Source organism: Apus apus, chromosome 1, assembly GCF_020740795.1.
Source record: "Apus apus isolate bApuApu2 chromosome 1, bApuApu2.pri.cur, whole genome shotgun sequence".
NCBI classification, from domain to species: Eukaryota; Metazoa; Chordata; class Aves; order Apodiformes; family Apodidae; genus Apus; species Apus apus.
The window spans coordinates 110,536,371-110,562,645 of NC_067282.1; the positions used below are offsets into that span (position 1 = coordinate 110,536,371).

At 39.6% G+C, this 26,275-nt stretch overlaps 1 protein-coding gene across 3 annotated transcripts in view; it reads left to right on the forward strand.

Moving 5' to 3' along the window:
* SH3KBP1 (SH3 domain containing kinase binding protein 1) overlaps positions 1-26,275 on the forward strand; it is a 218,864-nt gene that overhangs the window by 22,867 nt on the left and 169,722 nt on the right. For 2 of the 3 annotated variants that reach the window (XM_051633386.1, XM_051633468.1), the window contains exon 2: positions 4,809-4,966. In XM_051633386.1, the coding sequence (XP_051489346.1) occupies positions 4,809-4,966 (158 nt within the window). Of the gene's footprint in view, positions 1-4,808; positions 4,967-26,275 lie in introns of those variants that run through there. The other variant, XM_051633557.1, reaches the window with a different exon arrangement.

Here is a 26,275-nt window from a genome sequence, read left to right on the forward strand (position 1 = left end):
GAGTTGATAACACCTTCTTCATACAGCTGGAATAAGGCTCATGTTGACAGGACCTGGCCCCTATGAAGGGTTTCAACCACCCTGGTATATCCTGGAGGGACTGAGTAGTTTGCTTATGCCCAGAGTGTGAACAGTCCAGGAGGTATCATGAGTGTTTTGATTGCTGGATCTTATATTTGCAAACAAGGAAGAACTATTTGGGAATCTGATGGCTGAGGGCAGTCTTGGCTACACTGACCACGAGATGGTAAAGGACATTATCCAGAGAGGAGGATGGCAAAAAGCAGAAAGCAGGATTGCAACCGTAGACTTGAAGAGGGAATACTTCGGCTTTTTCAGGGATCTGCTTAGAAGAATCCCACCGGAGACAGTTGTGCAGAAGAGGTGATCCAGCTGAGCTGGTTGGTTTTCAGGGATCATCTCCTCCAAGCTCAATAATGGTCCATCCTGACAAGCAGAAAGACAAGCAGAGGTGGTAGGATGCCTTAATGGATGAACAAGTGCACCTTGACAAAAATCAAAACAAAGAGTACTGGGGGTGAAAGCAGAAAGAACTGGCCTTAAATGGGAAGGTAGAGAGAATGTCTTGTGTGTCTAGGGATGGGGTTAGAAAAGCCAAAACCCACCTGGAGTTGAATGTGGTGAAGGATGTTGTGGGTTAACCCCAGTGTGCAGCTCAGCCCCACACAGCTGCTCACTCTCACTCACTCCCCCACAGAGGGATGGAGATGCAAATTAAAAGGATAAAAGCAAAAATCCCTTGGGTTAGGATAAAGGCAGTTTCATAAGTAAAGCAAATGCTGCTCATGCAAAAAAAAAGCAAACCAAGGAATTAATTCTGTACTGTCCATCAGCAGACAGATGTTTAGCCATTTTCAGGAAAGCGAGGCTTCATCAAGCATAATGGTGACTTGGTAAGACAAATGCCGTAACTCCAAATGCCCCCCCTGTCTCCTTCTCCCAGCTTTTATTGCTGAGCATGATGTCATACAGTATGGAATATTCCCTTGATCAGCTGGGGTCTGCAGTCCCAGTTGCCTCCCCTCCCAACTTTTTGCGCACCCCCAACCTGCTCCTTGTTGGGGCAGCATGAGAAAACAGAGAAGACCTTGAGGCTGTGTAAGCACTGCTCAGCAATAGCTAAAACATCGGGGTGTTATCAACACTGTTTTGGTCACAAATCCAAAACATAGCACCATGGAAGCTGATATGAAGAAAATTAACTCTGTCCCAGATGAAACTGTTAAAGATGTGAAAGACAAAAAGAAAGGTTTATATGGGTACATAAACAGCAAGACGAGGTCTAGGAAAAGTGTGGGCCTGCTGATGAATGGGAATGAGAACCTTGTCATGGAGGTACTCTGCCATACTCACCTCTGTCTTTAATAGTAATGCTGATCTTCAGCAATCCCAGGCCCCTGAAACCAGTGGGAAGGTCCCGGACAAGGTAGATCTACCCTCAGTTGAGGAGAATCAGGTTAGAGAATATTTACAGATTGGACATGTGCAAGGCCATAGCTTGGGTGGGGTATGTGCTGAGGGAGCTAACTGATACTGGAAGGCTGCTCTTGATAGTCTTTGAAAGAGCATTGGGTTCAGGAGAGGTTCCTTAAGACTGGAAGAAAGCAAATGTAAATCCTGTCTTCAGGAAGATCAAGAAGCGTCCTTTTCACTGAGAACTATACCGGTCAGCCTCATCTTGACCCATTGGAAGATGGTAGAGCAAATAATCCAGAAAGCCATTTCCAAACATATGAAGGACAAGAAGCGGTGGTTGGGAGTGGTCAGCATGGATTTATTAAGGGGAAGTCATGTCTGAGCAATCTGTTGGCCTTCTGTGATGAGATCACTCATTTGGTGGAGGAGGGAAGGGCAATGGACATTGTTTATTTTGACTCCAGCAAAGCTTGGATATTGTCTCCTGTATCATCCTCTTTGACAAATTGATGAAGTGCTGACCAGGTAAATGGACAGTGATGTGGACTGAGAACTGGCTGAAGTGTTGGGTTCAGAGGATTATGATCAACAGTATGAGCTCCAGCTGAAGACCAGTAAGGGCAGTGTGCCACAGGGATGGACAATAGGGCCAGCACTGCTCAGATCTTCACTAGCCACCTGGATGATAGGGCAGAGTGCGCTCTCAGCAAGTTTGCAGGTTATGCAAAGCTGGAAGAGTGTTTGACACACCAGAGGCTTGTGCTGCCATTCAGAGGCCTCAACAGGCTGGAGAAATGGATTGACAGGATCCTCATGAGCAAAGGGAACTGCCAAGTGCTGCACCTAGAGAATAATAGCCCCAGGCACCAGTATGGGCTGAGCCTGAGTGGCTAGAAAGCAGCTTTGGTCAGAGGGACCTTGGGTGTAGAATCATAAAATGCCTTGGGTTGGAAGGGACCTCTAAAGGTCATCTAGTCTGACCCCCCTACAATAAGCAGGCACATCTCCAACTAGAACAGATTGCTCAGAGCCCCATCAAGCCTGACCTTGAATGTCTGCAGGGCTGGGGCCTCCACCAGCTTTCTAGGCAACTCGTTCCAGTGATCCCCCACCCTCATATTAAAGAACTTTTTCCCTATGACCAACCTAAATCTACCCTTTTCTAGCTTAAAACCATTACTCCTTGTCCTGTCATTTCAAGCCCTGGTGAACAGTTCTTCCCCAGCCTTCTTAAAGGCCCCTTTCAGGTGTTGGAAGGTCAGTATAAGGTCCCCTCAAAGTCTCCTCTTCTTAAGGCTGAACAACCCCAATTCCCTCAGCCTGTCTTCATGTGAGAGGTGCTCCAGCCCTCTGATCATTTTCGTGGCCCTCCTCTGGACACAATCCAGCAGGTCCACATCCTTCTTCTGCTCGGGGTGCCGGAGCTGGATGCTGTACTACAGTATCCTGGTGGATATCAAGTAGCCTACAAGGCACCAATGTATGCTTGTAGCAAATGCAGCTCCTAGCTTCCTGGGCTGCATTAGGCAGAGGGCTGTCAGCAGGTGGAGGTGATCCTTGTCCTTTCTGGTGAGGCTCCTCTGGAGTGTTGCGTTTGTTTGTGGGTTCTCCCATACAAGAGAGAGGTGGAGATACTGGAGCAAGTCCAGCGAAGGGCCATGAAGATGGCTGGGGTATTGGAGCATCTGATATCTGAGTCTGAGAGAGATGGGTCTGTTTAGCCTGGAGAAGAGAAGGCTCAGGGCAATGTTATCAGTGTGTCTGTATACACAATGTGGTGGGGTAGAGAAAGTAGAGCCAGACTCGTCTTGGCAGTAGACAATAAAGGTCCTGCTTTGAACAGGAAACTGAAATAACGACCTAGGGTCCCTCCAGGCCTGAATGACTCTGGTTTTTCAATTAAGTTTCAGTGGTAAACTTTTCAAGTTCTGTTTGCATGTCAGCTGTTAATGTGCAGTACCACCCTATTTCTTTTGATGTGCATTATGTAGGTTAGCAGGCCTCAAGTGAACTGGTTTTGGGGCCTTCACAGAAGAAGCAATAGATTAATATTATCAGCTGTAGCCTTGTGTCTGGGACGTACCTGAAACTCAACATGCTGTTGTAGCTATGACTTGCAGGCTCTGTGGGAGGCAGGGAGATGTTTTAGCATTGTGCCTGTGTGACATTTTGGGGGTGGAAAGGAATAATTCTGCTTTCCTGTCAGCTTAATTAATTTTAGACCTCAGGGCTTCTGTTATGTAGGCAGAACCTTTCTACTGTCTGTGGTGCAATGGTTAGCTTTGCTATGTGAGCTGCACTGCTTGTTTGCTGGCCACATTTTGCAGGGTTTACATAGCACAGTCATTTGTGCAGAAGCAGGTGCCTGTTACTCGTTCTCATTTTGCTGTTTGATGGTTGAAGTGCTAAATGTCTGGTGGAACATCCTGGGGCGTGGTATTACACTAAAGAAAACAGGAGTAAGGCTTTACATATATGACTATCCTTGACCTTGCCAATCTGGCTCGTCTTAGTAAATATTTGACAACCTACCAAATATAACTGTGGCTTACATATTTGAATATCCTAGGTCAGCTATTTTTGATTATCCAAAGGATTTTTTCTGTCTTTATGACTTCCTTAGTTCTCTACAGGGACTTTGATGTGGGCATGGTTTCATGGGATGAGGAAATTCTTCGAGAAAAAGACACACGATACAATGGCAGCAAGCACACTTCTGTTTGATAGCGGACATCCAGATCAGTAGGAGTATTTCATCTTCAGATTCTCTGATGCACAGTCACAGCCAAAAGTAATTTTTTCTCCCTTTGATGCAACCATATGAGAGCATGTTCATGCTGTAAAGCCCTGCATTTCTGTATAAACAACAGTGAAACTCAGCATGATGCAAAAAATTATTGTTAAATACTCTTTAGGTTAATAGTGATGTCTTCAGCAGAGTAAGCACAGTGGCTTAGGATGCTTATGGATTTGAGAACCTTTCCAGAAATGAAGTTCTTTAGAAGTCCTGCAAACAAAAGCTAAAAAATTGTCAAGAAATAAAAATAAGCTTTGTAAAGCTGCCAGAGAAGATACTGTTGAAGCATCCCAAATTAATTTCCTGTAAACAGTAAAGAAAAATGCCTGCCATTTGTTGCCTTAACTATGATGGGCATTCCTGTGTTTTGTTTTGTTTTGTTTCCTTTGGCCTCTCTTGTAGCAGTTACCCATAAAATGTTACCATTTCATGTTGCCTCTTTGAGGTATTCTCCTAGTTAAGTTGTATTTCTTATTTCCACTGAGAATGCATAATTGAATTGGTGTTATTTCTTTCAAAAGCATGGAAACTTAAATGTAGTCAATAATTACATGTATGTATGTTTCTCTTCTAGTGGAGGCGATAGTGGAGTTTGACTACAAAGCTCAACATGATGATGAGCTGACGATAACTGTAGGTGACATAATCACCAATATCAAGAAAGATGATGGAGGCTGGTGGGAAGGACAGCTCAAAGGCAGAAGAGGTTTGTTCCCTGACAACTTTGTAAGAGTGAGTACAAAGTGGAACTGTTCTTGTGTATTTATGTTTTGTGTACTGTGCTGTTTGAGCTAAATATCGGCCTCTATATCATAATACTTACTATATCCAAACCCATAACATACTGCAATAATAAGTTCTATTGAGGCTGTGTTACAAAGAGAACATGACTTATTTGCACAGACAATGTAGTTTTGGTATCCTCAAAGTAAAAGTAGCCACCCCTACGTTTCTCTGCTGTTCAGTGATTCTGTTTGACTGTGTGGTCTGCGAACAAAATACGTTTCCTAGAAGAACTTGCATGTCATGGCATTTGCAATATTTTTTCTTCTCTGTAAATTCTACTTCTTCTCAAGGGTGCATTCTTATGTTTTATAGAAGCTTTTTGTGAATACTTATTTCTGGCTAAACCAGTTGAGAATAGTTAAAGTGGATTTTTCCAGTTGCCTATAAAAACTTACAAAAAAACCCCAAAAAACATTACTTGTATTTCATGTAATGTACCAAATAACTTGCAGTAATACTGGTTTTAGGAAAGCCATTCAAAGTTTTAGAAATCATTATCTTTTTAATGGGTGTCTGTGTGTGCGTGCATGTGCCTGCATGTATGCAACTGGCTGTTGGTACCTCTGGGCGTCCTTGATTTGTCATTGCAGGCCTAGGCTGTTAGTGTCTATAAACCTCCATAAACTTGGCTTTCCACTATGGAAAAGACAGAAAGAATTACAATTACGTAAATAGGTTTTACATTAATCTTTCACTGCAGCTTCAGAGGGTCTTTGGAACTTTCCCCTTTCTAAGGATGTAAGTGTCTTTTATTTTCTTTATTTTCTTCTTCTGTGTGAGCCTGTTGTGTGGTTGGACATATGCACATAATGAAGTTGTTTAATTTTGCTTCAGTAATGCTGCATATGTTGAGGTAATTTGGAGAAGTGGTTCAGTGGCAAATGGAACAGGGGAGCCTCAGGTGTTCCCGTGGGGACAAACATACATCCTAATCTTTGTCATTGCCGAGAAGGAAGAACAGCTCTGTGTCTGTCAGGAGGAAACCATTACGAAGAAGTAACAGGCTCAATGGGATGAAAGGGAGTGAAGGAGGAAAAAGGATACCCTGTTTCTTGTAAACCTCTGGAAATCCACACTTTGGGGTTGGAGGAAGAAACTATTTTGGGACTCAATATGCATGGATAATATTTTTCTGCTTGAATTCTGAACTGTCAAGTTCTGTGGGACAAAAGCAGACTTCCTCTAGGATTTTTCCTGGCTGGTATTTGAAATCTGCTGCTGATTTTAGGAGGCATTGGATTTACTGTCCTAAATTAATGTGACCTATGAATTTCTGTTATGAAAATACCATAATCTAAGTATGAAAGTTTGGAAGTTCTCCCCCTTAGTACATAGTTTTCGAGGCCTCTTCTTTCTAAAATGACTTCAGACTGTGGCATCTTGCCACACAATTGAAAAATAAATAGCTTTTTCTCAATATAAAGTTCTAAAACAATAATAAGTATTTTGGATTTTTTTTCTCGTAAAACATCTCTACCTGCTCTTAGCTTCCCCTTCTCCCTTTTTTGTAAAAAAATCAGCAACCAGGATTGTTTTCTAAAGAACTAAAAACCACAATACATTCTACCTCGCTCTCAGCTTGAACATGAAGTCAAATATGTTTTTCATAGCTGGCTATTTCCTTTCTAAATTAGCTAACGTGGAGTGGAAGATAAAAACTTCCTAAAAGTATAGTTTGTGAAAATCTCCTTGTATGTGGAGAGCTATGGTCAAACATAACAGCAGAAAACTGGCTGAGGGTGATAATTCTGTCCACCAGGATTATAAATAATTATAAACTTTCTCTTTCAGTCATGGAAATTTTGTTAACCAGTTTATGCAGACTTGAGTTCACCAGCAATCAATTGCATTGCTTTACTCTTGTGTCAGCAAGAGAGGCAGGCAGAAAGGGATGCTACAGATAAGTGGTGGATGGAATGCAACTCCAAATTCCCATTGCTTATCAGAATTGGTTGTAAGAGTAATTACTTGAGAAGGTTATTCAGAGGTAAAAATGACTAATGAAATTCTTGAGGTACTTTACATTCTACCTTCAAGTGGAGGAAATAATTTCTTAGGGAAAATAGCTTTTCTTTCCAGTGATTTAATTTTCTTTTGAATAAATTCATTACAAAATTCCAGAGAAAATGTTGAGTTTTGCAAAACTTGAGTGTTTGGGCTGAGTTGAACCACTGAATTGACACATTAAAGAGGCCTGAATGGTCTCAGTTAGCACGTGTGCGTAGATACTGGAAGTGCAGTTTGAAGAGAAAAGAGTTTGGAAGAAAAGATACACAAGTCAGAAATGAAAAAAAAAAAGGAAAATGCAAAATATTAGAATTATTATGAAAAGACATTAATACAAAGTGTTTCTTAAGAAAAGACATTAAAAAAACATTCAAGGGAGTACTAGGTTGTGGTGTGGAAAAGACATTTAGAATTGCCTGTAGCAAAAGTGGTTTTAAATTTCATGGAATAAATGCAAATTGATAGACCACTGAAGAGGAGTTGTCTGAAGACAGATGTGAAAAAGAAAGAGGAAAGGGGAGGTAGCAATGGTATGTGTGCAGTACATGTGCAGTTATTTTTTTCAGAGGTCTTTCACTGTGAAGTTGAATCAGAGGTGCTTCCTGTTCTTGAATCTGCAAAACAACTGCTCGGAATTTTTTGTGTTTTTATACCTACAGACATAAAACCCCACAGATTCATACCCTTCATATGCTCTGCAATTCAATATGCAAGGTGTAACAGATGAGGTATTTGAAATTCCTTTTCTCTTTCTGTTTTCACTGCCTGTTAGTCTGCAGCTATGGTTGCTTAGAAGATTTTGTGGGGGAAGTTTGTCTAAATGAGAAAATTCTTTGGTCCCTCTTTAAGGTCTGATTTACCTCTGTCAGCCTTTGTAGATACCTACTTTTGTTAGAGATAGTGATGCCGAATTTATTGTAAGAAGTGTATGAAATGCGTATCCAGTTCTTGTCTTTGTTTCCTTTCAGTATTTCAGGTGGAGAAATAGGAGCATGAGAATTATGTACTGTTCTTGGTTGTTACTTCTCAGTTATGCAGTTGAAAGAGAGGAGTTAACAGGTGTGATTCCAATGTAGGTTATTTGCATGGTATAAAATTGGTCTTTGATATATTTCTAGCTTGAAACTTCAACTTGAAATCCAAAAGCCTTACTTTTATAACCAGAAAATAAAGTAAATGTGGATGATGTGAAGCATATTAGGTTGTGGGTTTTTTTAATGCCATTAGGAGACAGGTGGGAGGCTTTTGTGTTTTTTTTTTTATTTTAACAAATTCCTTGTCTAACCATGCTCTGCAGTGTAAAACTTTGTTAGATTAGTGTGTGACAGTTAGATTTTGCTGATAGCAGATGAAGATGTAGGAAGCAGGAAACTGTGGTGCAGAGCCATGCTTGCTGGTTTTAATTTACAAACCCAATTCTGTGTGCCGTTGGGTAGTGTTAAACTTGGTAAACTGAATGTGCTGCATTTGATAACCTTCAGGCTTGTTTGTACTCCAGAGCACTTGCTGATACTGCAAGCAGAATTGGGAGGCAAGTTTATTTTAAAATTAGCAAGAACTGTGGTGGTAGTTACTTTTGAGATTGTAGTATGTAGCTTGGGCTTTAGAATCAATGAAACGGGGCAAGGGGTGTTTGTGACTACGCTGCTGCCTCAAGTCAGAACAGCAACCTGGATTTCTTGTTACACAAGCAGAATACAATCTTTGAATAGTGCAAATTAGTTGTAGGATGTCAAGGATGTTCATGCTGAATCATAGGTACACCATGGAGATCTTTATCTGTTGCTTGTGATTAAATTTTCTTCTCTGTATGTTTTGTTTATTTGGTTTTAATCTTCACAAGCAGTCAGAGGCTGCAGGGAATTGAGTGAAGCTGAGACCCTTGTGCTTGCTATGCACCCTGCAAACCCCCCTACCCATTCCTAGTAGTGCTTTCCTAAAACCTATCGTAAGACTGGCCCTGTACACATGCAGGGAGCATTTCATCCGCAGTTTGGCTCCTGGGAGGGCAAAAAGTATTCCACATGTCCTGGAACACTTCGGTTCCTGCGGTGCTTTCTGCTTCCCCGGCCTTTTGGCTTCTGCTTGGTCCCTGTCAAGTCAGAGAGCCGACCAGCTCCTGTTGTCCTTCCCTCCTGCTTTGCCACTGTGTGCTTGTCATCGCTTCAGGGCTTGCAGGTTCCTATTGCCTTCACTGCTCTTCTGAGTACCCTGAGTACTATTAATTAAATGACATCTGGGTCAGCCTTGCCTAAGTAGCCACTTCCGAAAGTTGAGGCATCTGCCGAGGCACTGAGGTTCTATGCAGACTAGGGAAAGGGGTGTTATTTCTGTTTGTACCTGAAAATATAACTTACTTTATCGATCAGTGAATTATTACAGAGGTTTTATACATAGTTGGCAGGAGTTTGCAATTCAATTACTGAGCTTTTTTTTTTTGTTGGAAATACTGTCTACATATTTATTATTAAGAAATATTGTGGCATCCTGTTGTGTCATCTTGGGAATGAGAGCCAAGATCACTAGTTTCTTATTCCAAGTTCTGTGTATGACTATTAAAGTAGTTATCCTTCTGGTGAAATACAAGATAATGTAATTAGTAAAAGAAACTTTCAGATAAGTTCCATTATGTGAAAATGCTGTCTCTTTGAAATTTTGTTGCTGTCTACAAGCAATTAAAATGTTGTGGGAAGAAACATAGCATCACTGATGAGTTATTACTTATTATTGCTGCTGTTATTACTCGTACAATGGTGAGACCAAAACTAGTAAAATGAAGACTTTCTTCCTCTCCCAGCCTATCTTTCCCCCAAAGACACGGATTCACCAATCAATAGCCTCTGACTTGCCAGTGTTCATGTTTCAAAGGGAGTTCAGCGAAGAGCAGCAGCAGCAGAATGGGCTGTCCTGGATGCCCAAGGCATGATTACAAATAATGTTGCGCCTCAACCTGTTAGTCTGGCTTCAGAGGAGGTGAGGGAGCTCCCAGAGAGGCAGATGCCCTGGGTGTTTGGCCTGGAAGCAATGTGAGACTCCCTGGCAGCAACAGAGACGCTTTCCCATTCCCTGTCCTAAGGAAGTGGTGATATTCTTGGCTGAATGGGAAGGGTGCTGTGCCGTGCTCACTGCAGTCAGCAGGATGGATCCTGTATGTTTGTTTGTTGTGGGGGCAAGTGTGGTGCTGGCTGTCCTGTGGTGACCAGTTTATTGGATATGTTTTGATGCTAGGCTTTGAGGTGGGGGTTACTGGGAATGGGAGGAGGACACAGGAAGGAAAGAAGGGTTGCTTTTTGGGGCTATCAGCCGTTGAGTGTTTTGTGGGAAGCGATATCTGAACCTTTTAAAACTGTGGAAAAGTGAGAGCGTTTTAAATGCATGTGATAGTCATGCAGTGGACAAGTGGTAATGTGAAGCTTCAGTGTTAAGGTTTCTATTAGCTTGGAGTGATTAGTACTTTATATTGCAGCAAGTTATTAATAAAAAGTAGCCTTCTGAAAAGGCAGTGGCTTAATTGTAATTATATATCGATAGAACTGGTGAGACTTTAAAAGTCTGAAAACAAAATGTATTTTTTTAATATGCAATGTAATTGCTGGTGTTAAAAACAAAAATAAATACTCTTATTTAAATAGACATAATACTGCTTCACTGATAAAGTTAAGTGTAGGCAGTATAAATTGATATACTAAGGAGGCTCAACCTCTTTTTGCTCAGGTTTGTCTTTTGTATTCTGAAGAAAACCTCAGAGTATTTATTTTTAAAATATGCTGTTTAAATTGTAAATTAAAAAGTGGTTAAAAAAGAAACTAAACACTACTTCTTTTTCCCATTCTGAGGCTCCAAAAGCAGCTTCTGTTTCTTCAGAACTTCCTTATATATTATAATTTGGACCTGTGTGTTAAGAGGGAAGTCGATAGGGTTTTGCAATAGCCTCTTAAAGTGGTTTCCATAAGGAATTACAGAACTGGCAGGATTAAATGGTTGGTGGCATTTCTCTAATTTAGTGCCAAAAGGTCAGGTGGCAAAGAGAGGGTCTCTTGACCTTGTATTTTCTCTTCCCTGAAGTAAAATTCTTTTTATTTTCCCTGGCAACTTTCCAAGCTCCCAGTATTTTTATTGTCTCTGTAGCTTGTTTATGTGTAGGTAGGTATGTTAGTAATCCATGTATTTTGACCTGCTTAATTTTTACACTTGTTCTGGTAATTGTTTTACTGTTGGAGCAGGCTGCTGTGAGAAACTTCTGTGTAGGTGAAGTCTGTAGAGGTGTTTAGCAGGATTTGCATACAAATGTTTTGCAAGAAGTACTTCTACAGCTCTAGATTTACAGAGAGTACAGCTGTATATCTGATTTTTCCTGACTGGACCGAAACCTTGCTAGAAATCCTAAAACACAGTAACAAAGCTTCTCAAAACTAAATTGTAGATCAGTCCTGCTGTTCTTTGAAGCTAGAGTGAGAGTACTTGTTGATATTTCCACCTTTCTTACAATTTAATTACATAGCCCTGAGATGGATTCTCTTAACTTTAGGAAACATTATCTGGTTTTCATGTTTTTAATGTCTGTTTGTAAGAAAGGGTATAAGAGAAACAGTATTCTGGATGCCTGTGATTGTAAGACTTGCTGTTCTAACTGCTACTGTCATGTCTTAATGATACTGTTAAGTTCTGTCATGATCAAACACTGTAATTCATTAACAGTAAGTATTTGTGTATATGTGGAGGGGGTTGTTTAGTGGTGTTGATTTTTTTTTATTTGTTTGGGTTTTCTCTTTGTTGATTTTGAGTTTTAATTCTATGTACAGAACTGCAGTTTTTTACTGAAGTATTGTCTAGACCATTTAGCAGCTTTCATGTACCATCTTTCATGCTTTTCTAAAGTGCATCATCTGGAATCAACCAAAAAGGCAAACTATTTGCATTATTTGCTATTGGAAGTAGTATTTGACTGATTAGGTATCTTTGTATTCAGTGTCTGTAAGTGTTGCAATTCCTTTACAGAATCTTTTGAGAAGTATTAGGGAAGCTGATGGTGGAGAAAGAGTCCTTAAAGGGTTCCCCATTTCCTTCTGTCAGCTAATTATTTACTCTACTAGAATTTCACTGGTGCTCTTAGTAAAATTATAACATGACAGAATATATTATAGCAGTTTAGGTTTATGATCTGCACATGTCCTCTTCAGAGTTGGAAAGAGTATATGTGAGTCTCTTAATCCTCATTTTTTGGCTCTGTCTCAGCCATATGAAATATGGTATTGTTTATATATAGACACTATAGTCACTCATTTACCCTTGGAAAAGATGAAAGTGACAGAAGACTGTCGTAATGTCATAGGATGTTATTTACTCACTTTGACTTCAGATTCCTTCTTCAGTGATAGATACTTGGTGCCGATGGTTGTGACAGGAGGTGGGGAGGGATGGAAGGGAAGAAACAAGCGAGACATACATTTTTAAAAATAACATCAGTACCTCCCACCAGCCAGTATTACCAAAAACCTGATTAAAAATGCCATGGTTTTCCTTTTAGACATGTTTCTGTGAGCTTAGGCAGTCTGATTTATCTGTCAGTAGTTACTTATTAAAAAGTAAATAGCGAAAGCAAGTTGAAATCCTTTTAATCCTTTTGCTTGGAAATGGTTCTCTTCCTGCTTGGAGCCAAGAGCACCATGTCATCCAACTTTCTCTTTGGCAGCTGTGTTTATCAGCTTTGTGATTGCTTGAAGAGTCCTTTTGGGGTTTTGTTCTCTTGTCCTGAGCTTCCTTATCGTGCTACCCCCAGGACGTTGGCAGCATGTGAGCAGACTGCCCATCTTACTGCAAATTGTGGTCATGTTGTCTGCATTATATGGCCATGGCACTTTAGAGACGTGGTTCATACTGTACAGCCATTTCCAGATCACTGGCCCAATGAATGCCTAGTATTACTATAGACAGAAGAAGGCAAGATGCAAATCTTAGTATTTTCTTTATCCTTCCCTAATGTCTCATGTCTCAATTTTATTGTACTATCAAGCACAAAGACACAATGTAACCTATTCCTAATTTAAAAATCTTTTTAAGATGACCTGATTTTTTCTCCTTTGGGGGTTGAATTAGAGAAATATAGATGTAAAAATGCTTGTAATTCAGCACTAACATGCTAACTGTTTTGAATTAAAAATATCTAAAGTTCACCCCCCAAAAAGCTGCATATACATCTCAGTGTAGCTTTCAGAAAATGTTTTAATACTTTGCTTTCATTTTAGAGGAGCCTTCTGAAATTTAATGGGATATTTTATATGCGATTTGTTTCATGGAAAAAAAGTACTTAGAAGTTGAACCACCTGAAATGTACTGTTGCACATGTATGAAAGGGCATATGCTCAATTGTTTTCCTCTGTTCCCACACAGCTTCTTCAGTTGATTAATAATGCTTTGTGGTGAAAGCACCTGAAGGCTCATGACCTTGAATTTGAGTTGATCGGTTCTCATGGACAGATTGTCAAAAATAATGACAGTTAATTCAAAGCAAAAGCTGGTTTGTTACTGCTAATGTTTTGTGAATGTACCAAGTGCTAAAGCTAAGCTGAAGCCTGGACGGAGTTAGGATTTGTGGTAGCTTGCTCTGATGTATCAGCAGTATTTTTCTCTGCTGAAGGAAAGATTGTATGTACTTCAAAACCTTCTTAGCTGAACAGCTGAGGGTAGATCCTTTAAAAACTATTGTACAGAAAGAACTTCCCTGTACAAATAGTTCACTGAAGTTGATGGAATAACCAGGAGGAGACATATGCTTACATGCAGCAATTCTTGCAGGATTGAGCATTGCATTTCATAGTCCTTAATGGCTCTGCAGTTCTGTGTAGGAAGCTTCCCAGTTCCTGTATTGTCAGCCCATATGTTTTTAGTGGGTCATTTGGACTTGCGCACTGAACTTTCAGAGGATGTGAAAAATTTTTAGAGAATTTAGGCAAACTGTCTGGTGGACATCAGAGAAAAAATTTGACTAAGGGAGGCAGAGGAATCCTTAATTAAAATGTAAAATAGAAGCTCTTTTTTGAAAATATAATCCCTTTCAAAATGTTTTCAGCAATACATGTGTGTTCATGTAGTAGACATGCATAACATACATGTATGGTATGCAGAAATAGACACTAGGTGTAAAACCAGAACACAAAAGTTAAGGTATCAGAAATTATTTTTAAAAGCGCTTTTGTTTTACAAAATAGAAAGGAAGGAAATATATTCTCTGGTCTCATTAATGAATACAGTCTTTTTTTCCTCCACTATGCAATTGTGTAGTGCTGATTTTTTATAATTACAAGGAAGTAGAATTTGTGTTCTTACCTCTCTGAACCCTGGTGACACTTACATTGACACTCTGTAATACTGACTGAATTTCTTTACGCTGGGATTTTTACCTTTTCATTGTTTCCTTAGTGAGTATTCGGCTGTTTAGAAAAGGGTAATTTTTATTTTGTCTCTTTACAGTGAGTATAGTCTACTCCTCAATAGTTTCTTTTAAGGTTCATTTGTCTCCATTAGAAGCTGCCCTTTTCTTCCTGCTCCCCCACCTGGCAGTTTCTGAGTGGGTTTTATTTTCTCATGAAGCTGGAACTGGGTGTACAAGTTACAGGTTTGAAGAACTCCTTGCTCATGCCTGGAGTTGCTTGTAATGTGTTGGTAACCTGCCTCTCCAGTCTCTGTACCATATCCTTCTGCTGTCAAATTGCAGCTCCATGACACTGAGCGCTATAAAGAACAGGATAAAATATCTATTGTAGCTGTGTTAGTGTTTTTGCTTTGAAAACAGGCTTTCTGGATAAGGCCTTTGAACCTGTCTGTACTAAAATGAGCTTCTTGCCTCCTACCACTGAAGAATGTATGTGGAGGGACAGACAGGAGATGGGAGTTGAGTTTAAACAACCAACACCACCAGCATTTGCTAATGAGTGCTAACAGATGTATTTGTTTCCTACTGATGTTTCCAGACATTCATAAAGTGAAAACAAGATTCACAGGGAGAGACTAAATTACTATCTTAAACTAGACTGCATTGTTGGAAAAATTGACTAGACTCTCAAGCTCAGTATCCCCTCATCAGATCTGGCTACAAGCAACAAAATTAAAGATAAATACTGGCTACAGGAAATTATTATTAGTTAAGGCCTGTTACTATTAGCCGGTTGGACTGCTTGAGAGAAAAAGGGAAGTTTGCATCATTGGAGCACGATACATAGTAGCAGAAGACCTAACTTGAAACAGCTTTTTTACTTTAGTGCTGCCCTTATACTGATACCATCATTGTATTGAACTTCACCTCTAAGTAGTAAGTTTTTGCATTCCTGATACTCTGAGGATAATGCACGTAAACAGGACTTGTGAACAGGTGTCACAAGTAATGATTCCTTGAAAATGTAAGGTGATGAATTACTAGTGCTTTTCTAGGTGTACAAAAAAAATATTAACATAATACAAAAGAAAAGTATTCTTTGTGAACCTTACAGATGAGCAGCCTCACTTATGTCAGGTGCTTGCATCTCTCTTGCTGTCTGTAGCATTGTTCTTTCATGTTACAGGAGCGTTAGTGTAATGTATTTTCAGGGCGCTTCTGCTGCGAAGCAGCTCTACAGCGAAGCTTTGCTTTGTGGCCTGTACAGCAAGCAAACAGGCTGTACCAATAAAAGCTCAATCAGTTAAACCAGTTTAGCTAGTTTAATTAAGACAATGGTAGGGGCTTCTGCTGGTTTAGTTACAAATCACACCTGCCAGTCTTCCTGTTCCAGCTATGCTGGCAGAAGTCTGCAAGTAGGTTCTGTTTTAGGAAATTCTTCTTTGGTTGTTTCTAACATATATAGCACATTGATGCAATGTAGTATCTTCCTCTTTTCTCTTCCCCTTTTGCATCTTTTTTTTTTTTCTTTTTTTTCTTTTTTCTTGTCTCCAAAAAATTTACGGCTATGCCTCTTAGTTACCTCTAGTTAGGCTAGGATATAGTCATTAGATCATCTGCATCCTTACCTGATACATTTCCTGTGCTCTTGGAAGACAGAGAGAAGCTTAAGGGTTGAATTCTATGAGTGGAATTAGAGTGTAGTTAGTATGCAGGTGTTATTTTCAAGTGAAGAGTGCAGAAGTATTATGATAGTGGTAGATGTGTAAGTTGTGTAAGATACTAGGACACTATTTAAGATCCAAGTAACTATTGCATTGTCATAAAACCCTAGAGTGAACTGGGTTTGTATTAAACTGTTCATAAATGAGACAACTAGAAAGAAAAGATTGAACAGTTTCTTAGTGTTTTTAAGTGAAAGGCATACCTACAAAGTATCTGGAAAAGTTTATTTAAGATGAGCCCATACTAAGTTGTACAGACCATCACAGGAAATGTAGCTAGAGCACCAAATGACGTTTAAAATGTTAATAAAGCATTTCCATACACTTCAAGAATCATAGCTATGCTAGCACAAAAACTGCAGTTGTGTTCAGTGGTGTGTTGTCTTGCAGCTCCTCTCTGCTGGGTGCCCTTATGTGCAAAGAGAAAAAGCTCTGCTCCTTGTATTGTGTTAGAGTGCTTTCACACAAGTAGTTGGGGTGAAGATATAACTAAGCAAAGTTTGAGGAAGCACAAATTTGATCATGAAAGAAACAGAAATCTACAGAGGAAAAGAAACAGCAGAAATGGGCACAGGACAGACCACCTAAATAATAGAATCATAGAATGATTTTGGGTTAATTACAGTCATCTCTGAGAGTGTTCGGAAAAACAGTGCTTTAATATTTGCCTACTTCATGGTGGATTATATGGGGGTCTTCACTAGAACCTTGTTCACGTCCTGCTCCTAGTCTGCACTGTTCTGTTTGCTGTTTCCAACTAAACCCATTAGAACTATTACTCTCACAAGTTGTTCAGCATAATGTCTGTATCTAAGTTTAGGAAAGGTAACTTCTCAGGTATGCATTCTGCCACACTGCCTTGTGTTGAAAGTTAGTGTGGACAGATCATGGTTCTTGCCAAAATGTCTGTAATAACATAATTCCTTGTAGAAAGTGAGGAGAGTCTGAGAGAGATGGGACTGTTTAGCCTGGAGGAGAGAAGGCTCAGGGCAATGTTATTAGTGTGTCTGAATACATGGTGTGATGGGGATAAAGTGGAGCCAGACTCCTCTTGGCAGTACACAATAAAAGGATCAGAGGTCATGGACAGGATTTGAAATACAAGAAAATCTTGTATCATTTAAGCGTAAGGAAAAAATGTTTTGTTTTGAGGCAGGTGAAACAGGGGAACAAGTTGTCCACAGGTGGTGTTGATCCTTCATCCTTGGATGTAATCAAAAGCCAACTAGACACAGCCTAGAGCATCCTGTTGTAATGGACCCTGCTCTGAGCCAGGGGTAGGACTAAATGTGATCTCCAGGTGTGCTTTCCTGCCTCAGCCATTCTGCAGTCTGTAAAAACAATTAGTTCCATCACAGTATTTGGGCTCTGTAGGGATCACTCAACTGTGAAGCAGTAAACAGGAGTTGAAGTAGTAAACAGTGTTAGTTGAAGTATGGAGAATGAGACTCTGGGCCCACCTAGAGGCTGTATCTTGTGAAAAAATGATACCTTTTTTGTATGACCAAGTGAAGTGTTTGGTTTAATTTCTACTTCTAATTATAGCTACGTATTTTTTTTTTGAATGAGCAGCATTTTTTACACTCCAGTTAAAAATTTGATGCCTTTCCCACTGCTTACACATGCCCTTATGCCAAGAATGAAGAAGGAGATTTTAGCAACATTATAAAACTGTGATTCTTCAAGTATTTGAGTAGGCTGAGTGAACTCCAGTACCTTCTGCTGATTTCTTTTTTTTGGACCCTTGCTTTCTGTGGGCCATGCTTTTATGCATATCCCTTTCCCTCCCTCCTCCTTTCTCCTCATATCTCACGACTACCTTTAGCTGTGAAGAACTGAGATGTTAACTTATTTTGAGTCATAAGTAGTCCTTCATGGAAGTAGGCAGCTAGAGAGAGAAGGGTATCTGCATTCTGTGAAAGGACAGCAATATGAATGTGCGGCGTGTCTGATGCAGAAGAATCAATGGAAGAGAGTGCTTGGAGGGAACTGCTGGAAAAACTTGCGTACAAGAAACTACAAATGTCAGAATATTAAGCACAAGAGACAGAGGTGTTCTCTAAGTAGCTTCAAATTATACAGGAAAAAAGAAGAAATGTCTGCTTAACGTGGTGTGTGTGCAAATATGTATGGATTTATTTATGAATTAGAGAGCAAGAGCATGAGATGAGTTTGGAAAACATCTCTTGGTTCATAGTTCCAGACCTCTTACTCTTGCAGGCCCTGTATTTCTCATTTATGAAATTTCATTGTGTTGTTGTGGTGCCCAGCGAATACTGCTTGAGAATCTCTTTGCTCTCGTGGTTAGAAAGATTTCTTTACGCTTAATCCTAACTTTGTTAATGGTATTTTCAATCACTTGCACCTGTGCAACCACTCTTCTTTTGAGTTAAGGTGGCTTTTTGGTTTTCCCCATGGTGTTTCATCAATGCTGTTTGTTCTTAAAATGCCATTAAATGTCTGCTCTTTGCTGGAGATACTGATGTAAATTAGGATATCATTCTCTTGAGAAATATAAGCAGCACTTCTCTGCATTTTGTTTACAGCACATGTTCACATGCTGGACAGACATGCCATGATAAAGAATGCTACACAATATTCCAGATTAAACATCACTAATGCATTGTATGTTGACTTTCACTTGTCTATTATCCATTAAATAATTTTTGCATTTTCAGTAACGGGTAATTCAGTTAATGGTCCTGTATTTCTCAAATTGACTCAAAATAATGTCAGAAGCAAAATCTGTGTTTTATTTTGAAAATCAGATAGCAATTTTTAGTATCTTTTTCTTACTAGTCTGAATTGATATAATACTCTCTGAAACTTGTCCCATTCATTTTTTTAGTTGTACATTAATTATTATTTTGGGTTTGCTCATGCCATCAAGATTGCTTTTGTCTCACCAGCTACTACATGTATAGTTTGGTCTTTTCTCAAATTGTGTTTTGCTGACTTGATTGTGTGCCTCTGTGTGTGCATGTTAATTTGTGGACTTTCATCTGTCAGCCAGTGAACCCACCTGCATGCTGTCTGGTAAGCAGAATGCAGGCTAGGATGAGTTTTGTTGAAGAAGTCCTACATCAGGTTTATTGGTTACCTGAAATAGCCTCTGTTTCACAGTTCCCACAGAGCCATATTTTCTGTACAACCCTCTTTTACTGCTAATTATAACATTCTCTTATGCACTGTTACTGTCAGAGAATTCCCAGACTGTAGCAAGAAGAGAGAAGGATTTAACAACTTAGGGAAAAATGACTGAATGAAAGGGAAAAGAAAAACGGTTGTGGAAGACAAAAGTTGTGATGTGTATGAGACTTTATATGACTTTGTGGAATTATTAGAATAATTTTGCTGCCAGGTGAATCACATGCCTCTTTGGTCATTCAGGGAGGGCTCTGCTAAGATACAGACTTTGGATGAACAAGATCTTTTCAGATTAGAGTGAGCAGCCTGTTCTGTCTTAAAGAAAAGTCTATTTTCAGCAGCCATATTCTAAATGTATTGTACCTGTATGAGGGAAGTACAGAAAGCAAAAAATCTTGCAGTGGAATTTTGTCTCTGAGTTCAATGGCACTTGGGAGAGGCCACGTCAAGATAGAAAGTTGTCTGGATTACGTTTAGAAGTGGAATATTTGCCTGTTGAATTTGTAAACCTAGGACAAACTTGTGAGTAACTCGTATTACGTTATTAGATTTAAGTCAGGAAAACAGAGGAACAGTGACACTGTGGTAGAGAAGTTGAGGGAGAATATTGTAATGACTGTGACATGCTTGCTGTTCTACAGAGTTTAAACTGATGACCACTGTTAAAAGAAGCAGAAATTTTAAAAAATGGATTAAAAAGAACAGCAACGCAGTGTTAAGATTTCTGTTGAATTGCTGACATGGGCTGAATTTGAGAAGGGTGACTGAAAGAGAGTGAATCATAGAATCGTATCATAGAGTCATGGAATTGTTTGAGTTGGAAGGGACCGTAAAGATCATCTAGTTCCAACCCCCCTGCATGGACAGGGACACCTCCCACTAGATCGTGTTACTCAGGGCCCCATCCAACCTGGCTTTGAACTCTTCCGGGTAGGGGGCAGCCACAACCCCCCTGGGCAACCTGTTCCAGTGTCTCACCACCCTCATTCTGAAGAATTTCCTCCTAATGTCTAACCTAGATCTCCCCTCTCCCAGTTTTCTATTCCTTTCACTACAAGTGCTTGTAAAAAGTCCCTCCCCAGCTTTCCTGAAGGCCCTTTCAGGTACTGGAAGGGGTACTTCAGGTACATAAGCCATGTGTTGGGGTTAAAAGGATTAGATATAGGGCACCATTGCTCAGGCTAGTATGCTGAAAAATTTAAGTGCTGTCAAAAAAACACGAAAAAACAATAGCAAGATGAAAGCTGAAGGAAATTTCAGAGTAATGCTCAAACCCAACGTAATAATTGCTGTATTTCCTCTTGTTTTCTTTTGGGGTTTTTTTGGGTATTTTTTTCTTGCATCTTCTTCCTCAATTGCCACCCCAGTTAACAGGCACTCCTCTGGGGCTTTCTCAGCAAACCATAAAAAGTGTCTCTCAACCATCTCTATTCCACCTGTTTCACAGAGGCTTAGTAGTAAGGCAGAATGTCAAGGTGAGTGAGACTTGAGAGGATGCATAGGAAGTTAACAGGAGCACCAAGGTTAAGAAGAATAGCGCTTAGGAGCCACCTGGTAGGGCTGTCTGTTTGTAGAGGAGATACCAAGGCTTAATGCAAGCAGTGAAGAGAGGTCTTTGATTAAGAGTTGTATTCTGTGATAACATCTGCTGATGAAGACAGACAGCTGTGTTTCTAAGATTTTTTCCTGTAGTGTATTTAAATGTGCTATGGTGACTTTATATATTGATTTTCCCCAATTAGCCTCCTTTAAAACTGCGGCCAGTGATGTAATCAAAATCAGTTCTTCTGATTTCGTTTGGCTTTTGGGGTTTCACTTTTGACAGTGGTGGCTTCTTGCAGCAGGTACTTTGCATAGCTTTGTTATATGGAAACTTTTATTATCGGTGGTTTGTAGTATTAGCCTCATGGATCTGATCCAAACTCATGTAGTCTATGGCTCCTTTTGGATTGCACTGCCTATTGCCAATAATAAGATGCATTTTCTTCAAGTTATGCTTTTGCTTGAAAGTTTTAATGTATGATTTTGTATATATGTGTGTCTCTTACCTGTCTCCAGACCATAGTCTTGAGTTTTCTTGCAGTCTCTGAGCAGGTGCAGAAAACACTGCCAAATACATGAATCAATGTTGTGATTTAACATGACATATCTATGGGGTTTGTTTATTGTCGTCTTCTTTCTTGAAAGCTCACTCTTTTATATTAATAAAAATTAATTAATTCTAATAGTATAAGGACAAAGCTTCTAAAGTTGAAGCAGTAAAATCTATTTTTCTGTTCAGGTGGGATAGCAGAAGATAGGCCTTGCATCTGTCACCTTTGCAGAGACTGAGTGTCATTCTGAATACTCTTTCCCTCCCAGTGGCAGGAATGGTATTTATATCATCTTCCTTGGTCACCTCTAAAGACCAGAGTTAGTTATGACTACTGTTTCAGATAGGCATCTCTGCAAATGGTACCCTTGGAACCTGCTGTTCAACACTTGGAACATTTACTGTTCAAGCTGTGCTAGAGCAAAACAGCCTGACTTTGTTTCATAGCTAATTAGAAATACTTCAGGCCTTAGGGCTGCAAGTACTCTGCATGTCAAGAACCAAACATCTGCATTAATCTAACCTTTCTCCTGAATACCTGGTTAATATATAATTAATGACTGCATTATTTAGAACTGTTAACGCATTTATGTAAGTTTGCCTCTGAAATGTTTAGTGATACCTCTGATATTTGCTTACAGTAAAATAGATCAGAACATTCAAGAAGGATATTCACTCTGAGCTTTTGCTAGCTGTTCAGTGACTGCTGTACTGGCTTGTCTGACACCAGCATTAGACCAGTCCAGTTAACACTGGTGACACTTTGAGTCTAAAAGATTCTAAATAAAGCTTAATGTTCTGCAATACAACACTACCAGTGCAGATGGCAAACAGCAGTTTCATTCTTTGTGAACTTGGACCGCTTGCACAGTGTTTGCATAAGTTCAAGCATGATCTGATGCAAGGAGAAAAACCATCTAGTTGTCTGTTTTCAGAGTAGCATGCCAAAAGCAAAGCTAGTTAATGACAATATGTTTCTGTTTTGAGTTTCAGATTTTTTTTTTCCTTCTTTTTGATAAAACATGAATGATTCAAACAATAACTTGTTTTAATTAATATAGAGCCCCTAAAATGATCACTTAAGTAGTGTGATGAGAGGATCTACTCTTAACATATGGAGCTTGAGGATGAGCAAGAGCTAAATGCTACTTAGTATGGAAATTATTTACTCTTTAAAGTAGAATTGCAACAGAGTGACCAACAGCTAGGAAGAGATTCTGCTGCAATGAAAAAGAAAAGGTACTGATGTCACTTTGCTGCCTTCTTACTAACCGTGCAACAAGAACTGTGGAAGGAAATGTGACTGACCACTTTTCTTGAGAAGATGCTGACAAAAGCAACAAGGGTGAGGTATGGGCTGCAGCAGTTTATTGCAAAAGCTATTTCTACATCACTTTTATAGCCATTCTGCTGAAATGGGAAGAGTAACTATTGCTGTAGTTCACTGTCACACATAACTCAACCCAGAGGACTTCTACAGCTCAAAGACTGCAGCACAGTGCAACAAAAGCTGGTGACTCTTGACGTGGTAAAATTAATCATACAGTGCAACAATGATGAAAATCTTATTTTCTGAAGGAGTTCTTAGAAGGCACCTTTTGTCAAGAGCAAAGCCCTTTTCTGTGTTCCTTTATTTCTTCTAAAAAGGAGTTCTGCCTACTCAAGTGGGATGACCATCTGACTCACAAGAGCATGAAACTTTATTTTACCATGTTTATTAAGATATGATAGCCTGTCGTATCAAATTCATTTGCTCAACAGTGTATTTCTTCTTGAAAAGATCTGTAGTTAAGTACTCAATTTTTTTTTTTTTTTTAAATGACAGAGGTAATGGAGAAAATTATCTGCTTGCTTTTTAAAAACAGAATCAATCTTGAATAGATGAATTGACATCACTAAAGCCTGAGGCTTCTGTTTAATTAGTTACTGGCATAGTTTCTACTACAGCTATTATGCAGTACATACCTCAGGGAGTGTTTGTCTCAATGGATTTATAATGTCTTATGCTTCATGGATTTATTTTACCCATGTTAAAGAAATGAAGTGTTAGGGAAAGTTTTTTCATTACTTCCTAAAATGACATTGGAATTTTTAAGGATATAACTGTAGTTCATCATTGCCATACTCTTTTCTCTTTGCACTTTTTAGAAAGCTTTTTTGAATCTTTGCAGAGATATTAGAGGTTTATTACAATTCTTTAATAAAATCTTTTTCAAATATCAGAGCATTTTTTCATTTTCAGGGGAAGTACTGGTGTTTGTATTTGCCAGAACATAGCATGGGTGCAAAGCTGTAGTTTCAGGTCATGCCTGTGTTACCAACTCGAACACGTGAGAAACCAGATATAAATTGTGGGATGAAGGGGAAGATGAGATAATGTTGAATAAGCCTTTGGATCTTATTGCACAGGTTAGAAAGGGTAATGAAGTATCCTCTCCCTTCTGATTTGGTAGAACACAGAAAACTCTTAATAGTTAGAGTGCAGTACTGTGAATTTACTTCTTGTTTTGAAACTGCTTTAAGCCAGCTGTGAAGAAAACATACTGAACTACATGGTTTTGGAACCTTGTGTTACTTCCATGGTTTATGAAATTGCTCTTGACTAAGAAATGTGATAAACTGTGGAAGCCACCTGTTTGTCTCTTTCTTCTTTTAAACTGTTTGTGTTGCACAGAATTGGCAAAAATCTGCAAGTCCTCAGCTACTCATAAACCTTCCTTTCACAGGGTGTGCCAGAGACTATGATGAAATGTAGGTTTAAGGTGTGTTCTTAACTATGCCTAGGTAGGCATAGTCCTTTCAGGGTCTTGGGCACCTCAGACAATTTTGGCACATTTTTTTTTTCCCCAATCTGGCTGCTTTGATCTCTGTCCAGGGAGCTCAGACAGTTTTTTGTTCATCTGCTATTCGTTTTTGGGCTCCTGAGTAGCAACTGAAGGAGTTGTATGTTTCTTGTTGACTTGACTTGTTGAGTGTTGTCTTGCTCGTGTTCAAGCTGAAGCTGCTCTTCACAGATGGGGAAAAGACACAGATGATTCATTCTCTCCCCTTCCTCTTAAGTGCTTCACAAAGTTACTTGTGGCGGATGGCTGAGCTCCTGAGACTAAGGGGGAGCAATAGGAGGCAGCTGGAGAAGCTGTCTTTTAGAAGTGGCGGAAGTACTTAAGTTTACCATAAAGGAAAATTATTTAGAAAAATAAGTTATTTTCATACATCTGCTATCAATAGCCTCATTTTTAGAGCACTGAACGTCTGGGAGGTAATGGTTCAAGTTTGGCAATGAAGTACTAAGGAAGACAGGATATCTCCTTGGCCTGTGAAATTGTTAGAAAAGTGTTTCCAGCCCTGGAAAACTACTATTTGACATTATGGCTGCAGTCCCAAGGCTCTAGATAGGAGCAAGCCTGTATCAAGCCATGCAAATGTGCACGATCACATTACTCAGAGGTGGATTGTACTAAAATTATTTCAACAGCCCTATGATCTCATCCTTTGGTGTGAAAGAAGCCAAGAGATTATTTTATTCACTGTTTTTTTTCTAAATGCAAATCACATTAATTACAAATACTCTAACATGTAGGTGAATAAAGAGATGCTAAAAATTCAGGTGAATTAAGAACACATGGAAGATAAAAGTAGAAATAAACATGATCTTGCCTGTTGTCCAGCTTTGAATGCCAATTCTGTCTAATGTCTGCCATGGTGTAAGCAAGAAGGGAGAGGAAGGAGAAAGGTAAGCTGTAGATGTCTCAAAAAAATCCTCAAAGAATCTGACATCTATAACTATTGTGCCATACTTGTGACAACTGGTCTTTGGGGTAGAAAGTACTGCAATAAATGCCTTTGCCTGATTTTATTACTGGTGAAGACTAACCAATTAACATACTAAAAATAAGTGTAACAATTCAAGCTATACAAGCATCTTTCTAAAATCGTGTGCCATGTATGCCTGGTATGAATGATGTGCCTTGGCTAGGCCTTTTGTAGCCACTATAATTTGCAGCTAATTTGCAAGAGGAATGCCTTTTCTCCCTTGCATTTAGGGAAATAATTTACATTTTAGATAGATAGGATGGATATCTAGTTGTTCCAGGCTGATTTGAGGGTCTGAGGGGTTCCAGAAAGCTCAGACAGCATGTCTGGATATTGCCACAGGGAATCCAACTTGGACTTTACTATTTAAATGGACCCGGCTTGGACCCTGTGAGCCTGTGTGTCGAAGGCACTATTCCTGCAGAGACAGCAGTGTGATTGTGGTGGTGGGCAGAGAATAGATGTGCCTTGGGTGCTCTTGTCCTGTTGTTGCCTTACTGGGAGAACCTGATGGCTTCTACTGCCTGCTTTACAGTGACCATTGTGGGGTGGTGGTGAGGAGTGACTGCTGTGTTTAATTCACCTTACAGCACAGTACTTTTGGTCTGCTAAAATTTCTGAAGGTTGGTTCTGAAGTTTGCAGAAACTCCCTGGGAGTGTTACCTCTACATTTGCGACCTGTGTGAGTTCCTGGTCTTTTGTTTCTTCCCCTTCTCACTTCCTCCTCTTCTGCTCTAGAGAAACCACTCCATTGGGCAACTGTTTGAAACCCACTCAGTGGTTACCTCCAGCTAGCTCATGCTTAGCAGGGGCTGTCAGTCAGCTGTAAATGCAGGGCAAGTTGAGTCGAACTTATAGTGAGAAAACAAAAATGCAGCCTTATATTTATCACAGAAGAGATGGAACATTTGAATGCTGCTTTGTGTTATGTCAAATATCTGTACAACACTCTGGTTCAATTTTCTTATTAATTTACCTACTTGATACACATGTTCATATTTTATTAAAAGCATTGCAGCAGTTAAGAGGTAATGGTAGTGCAGACAGGGATGAACCTACAGTTAGATTTAGAGTTTTCAGCTGTGTTTTAAACTGAACCA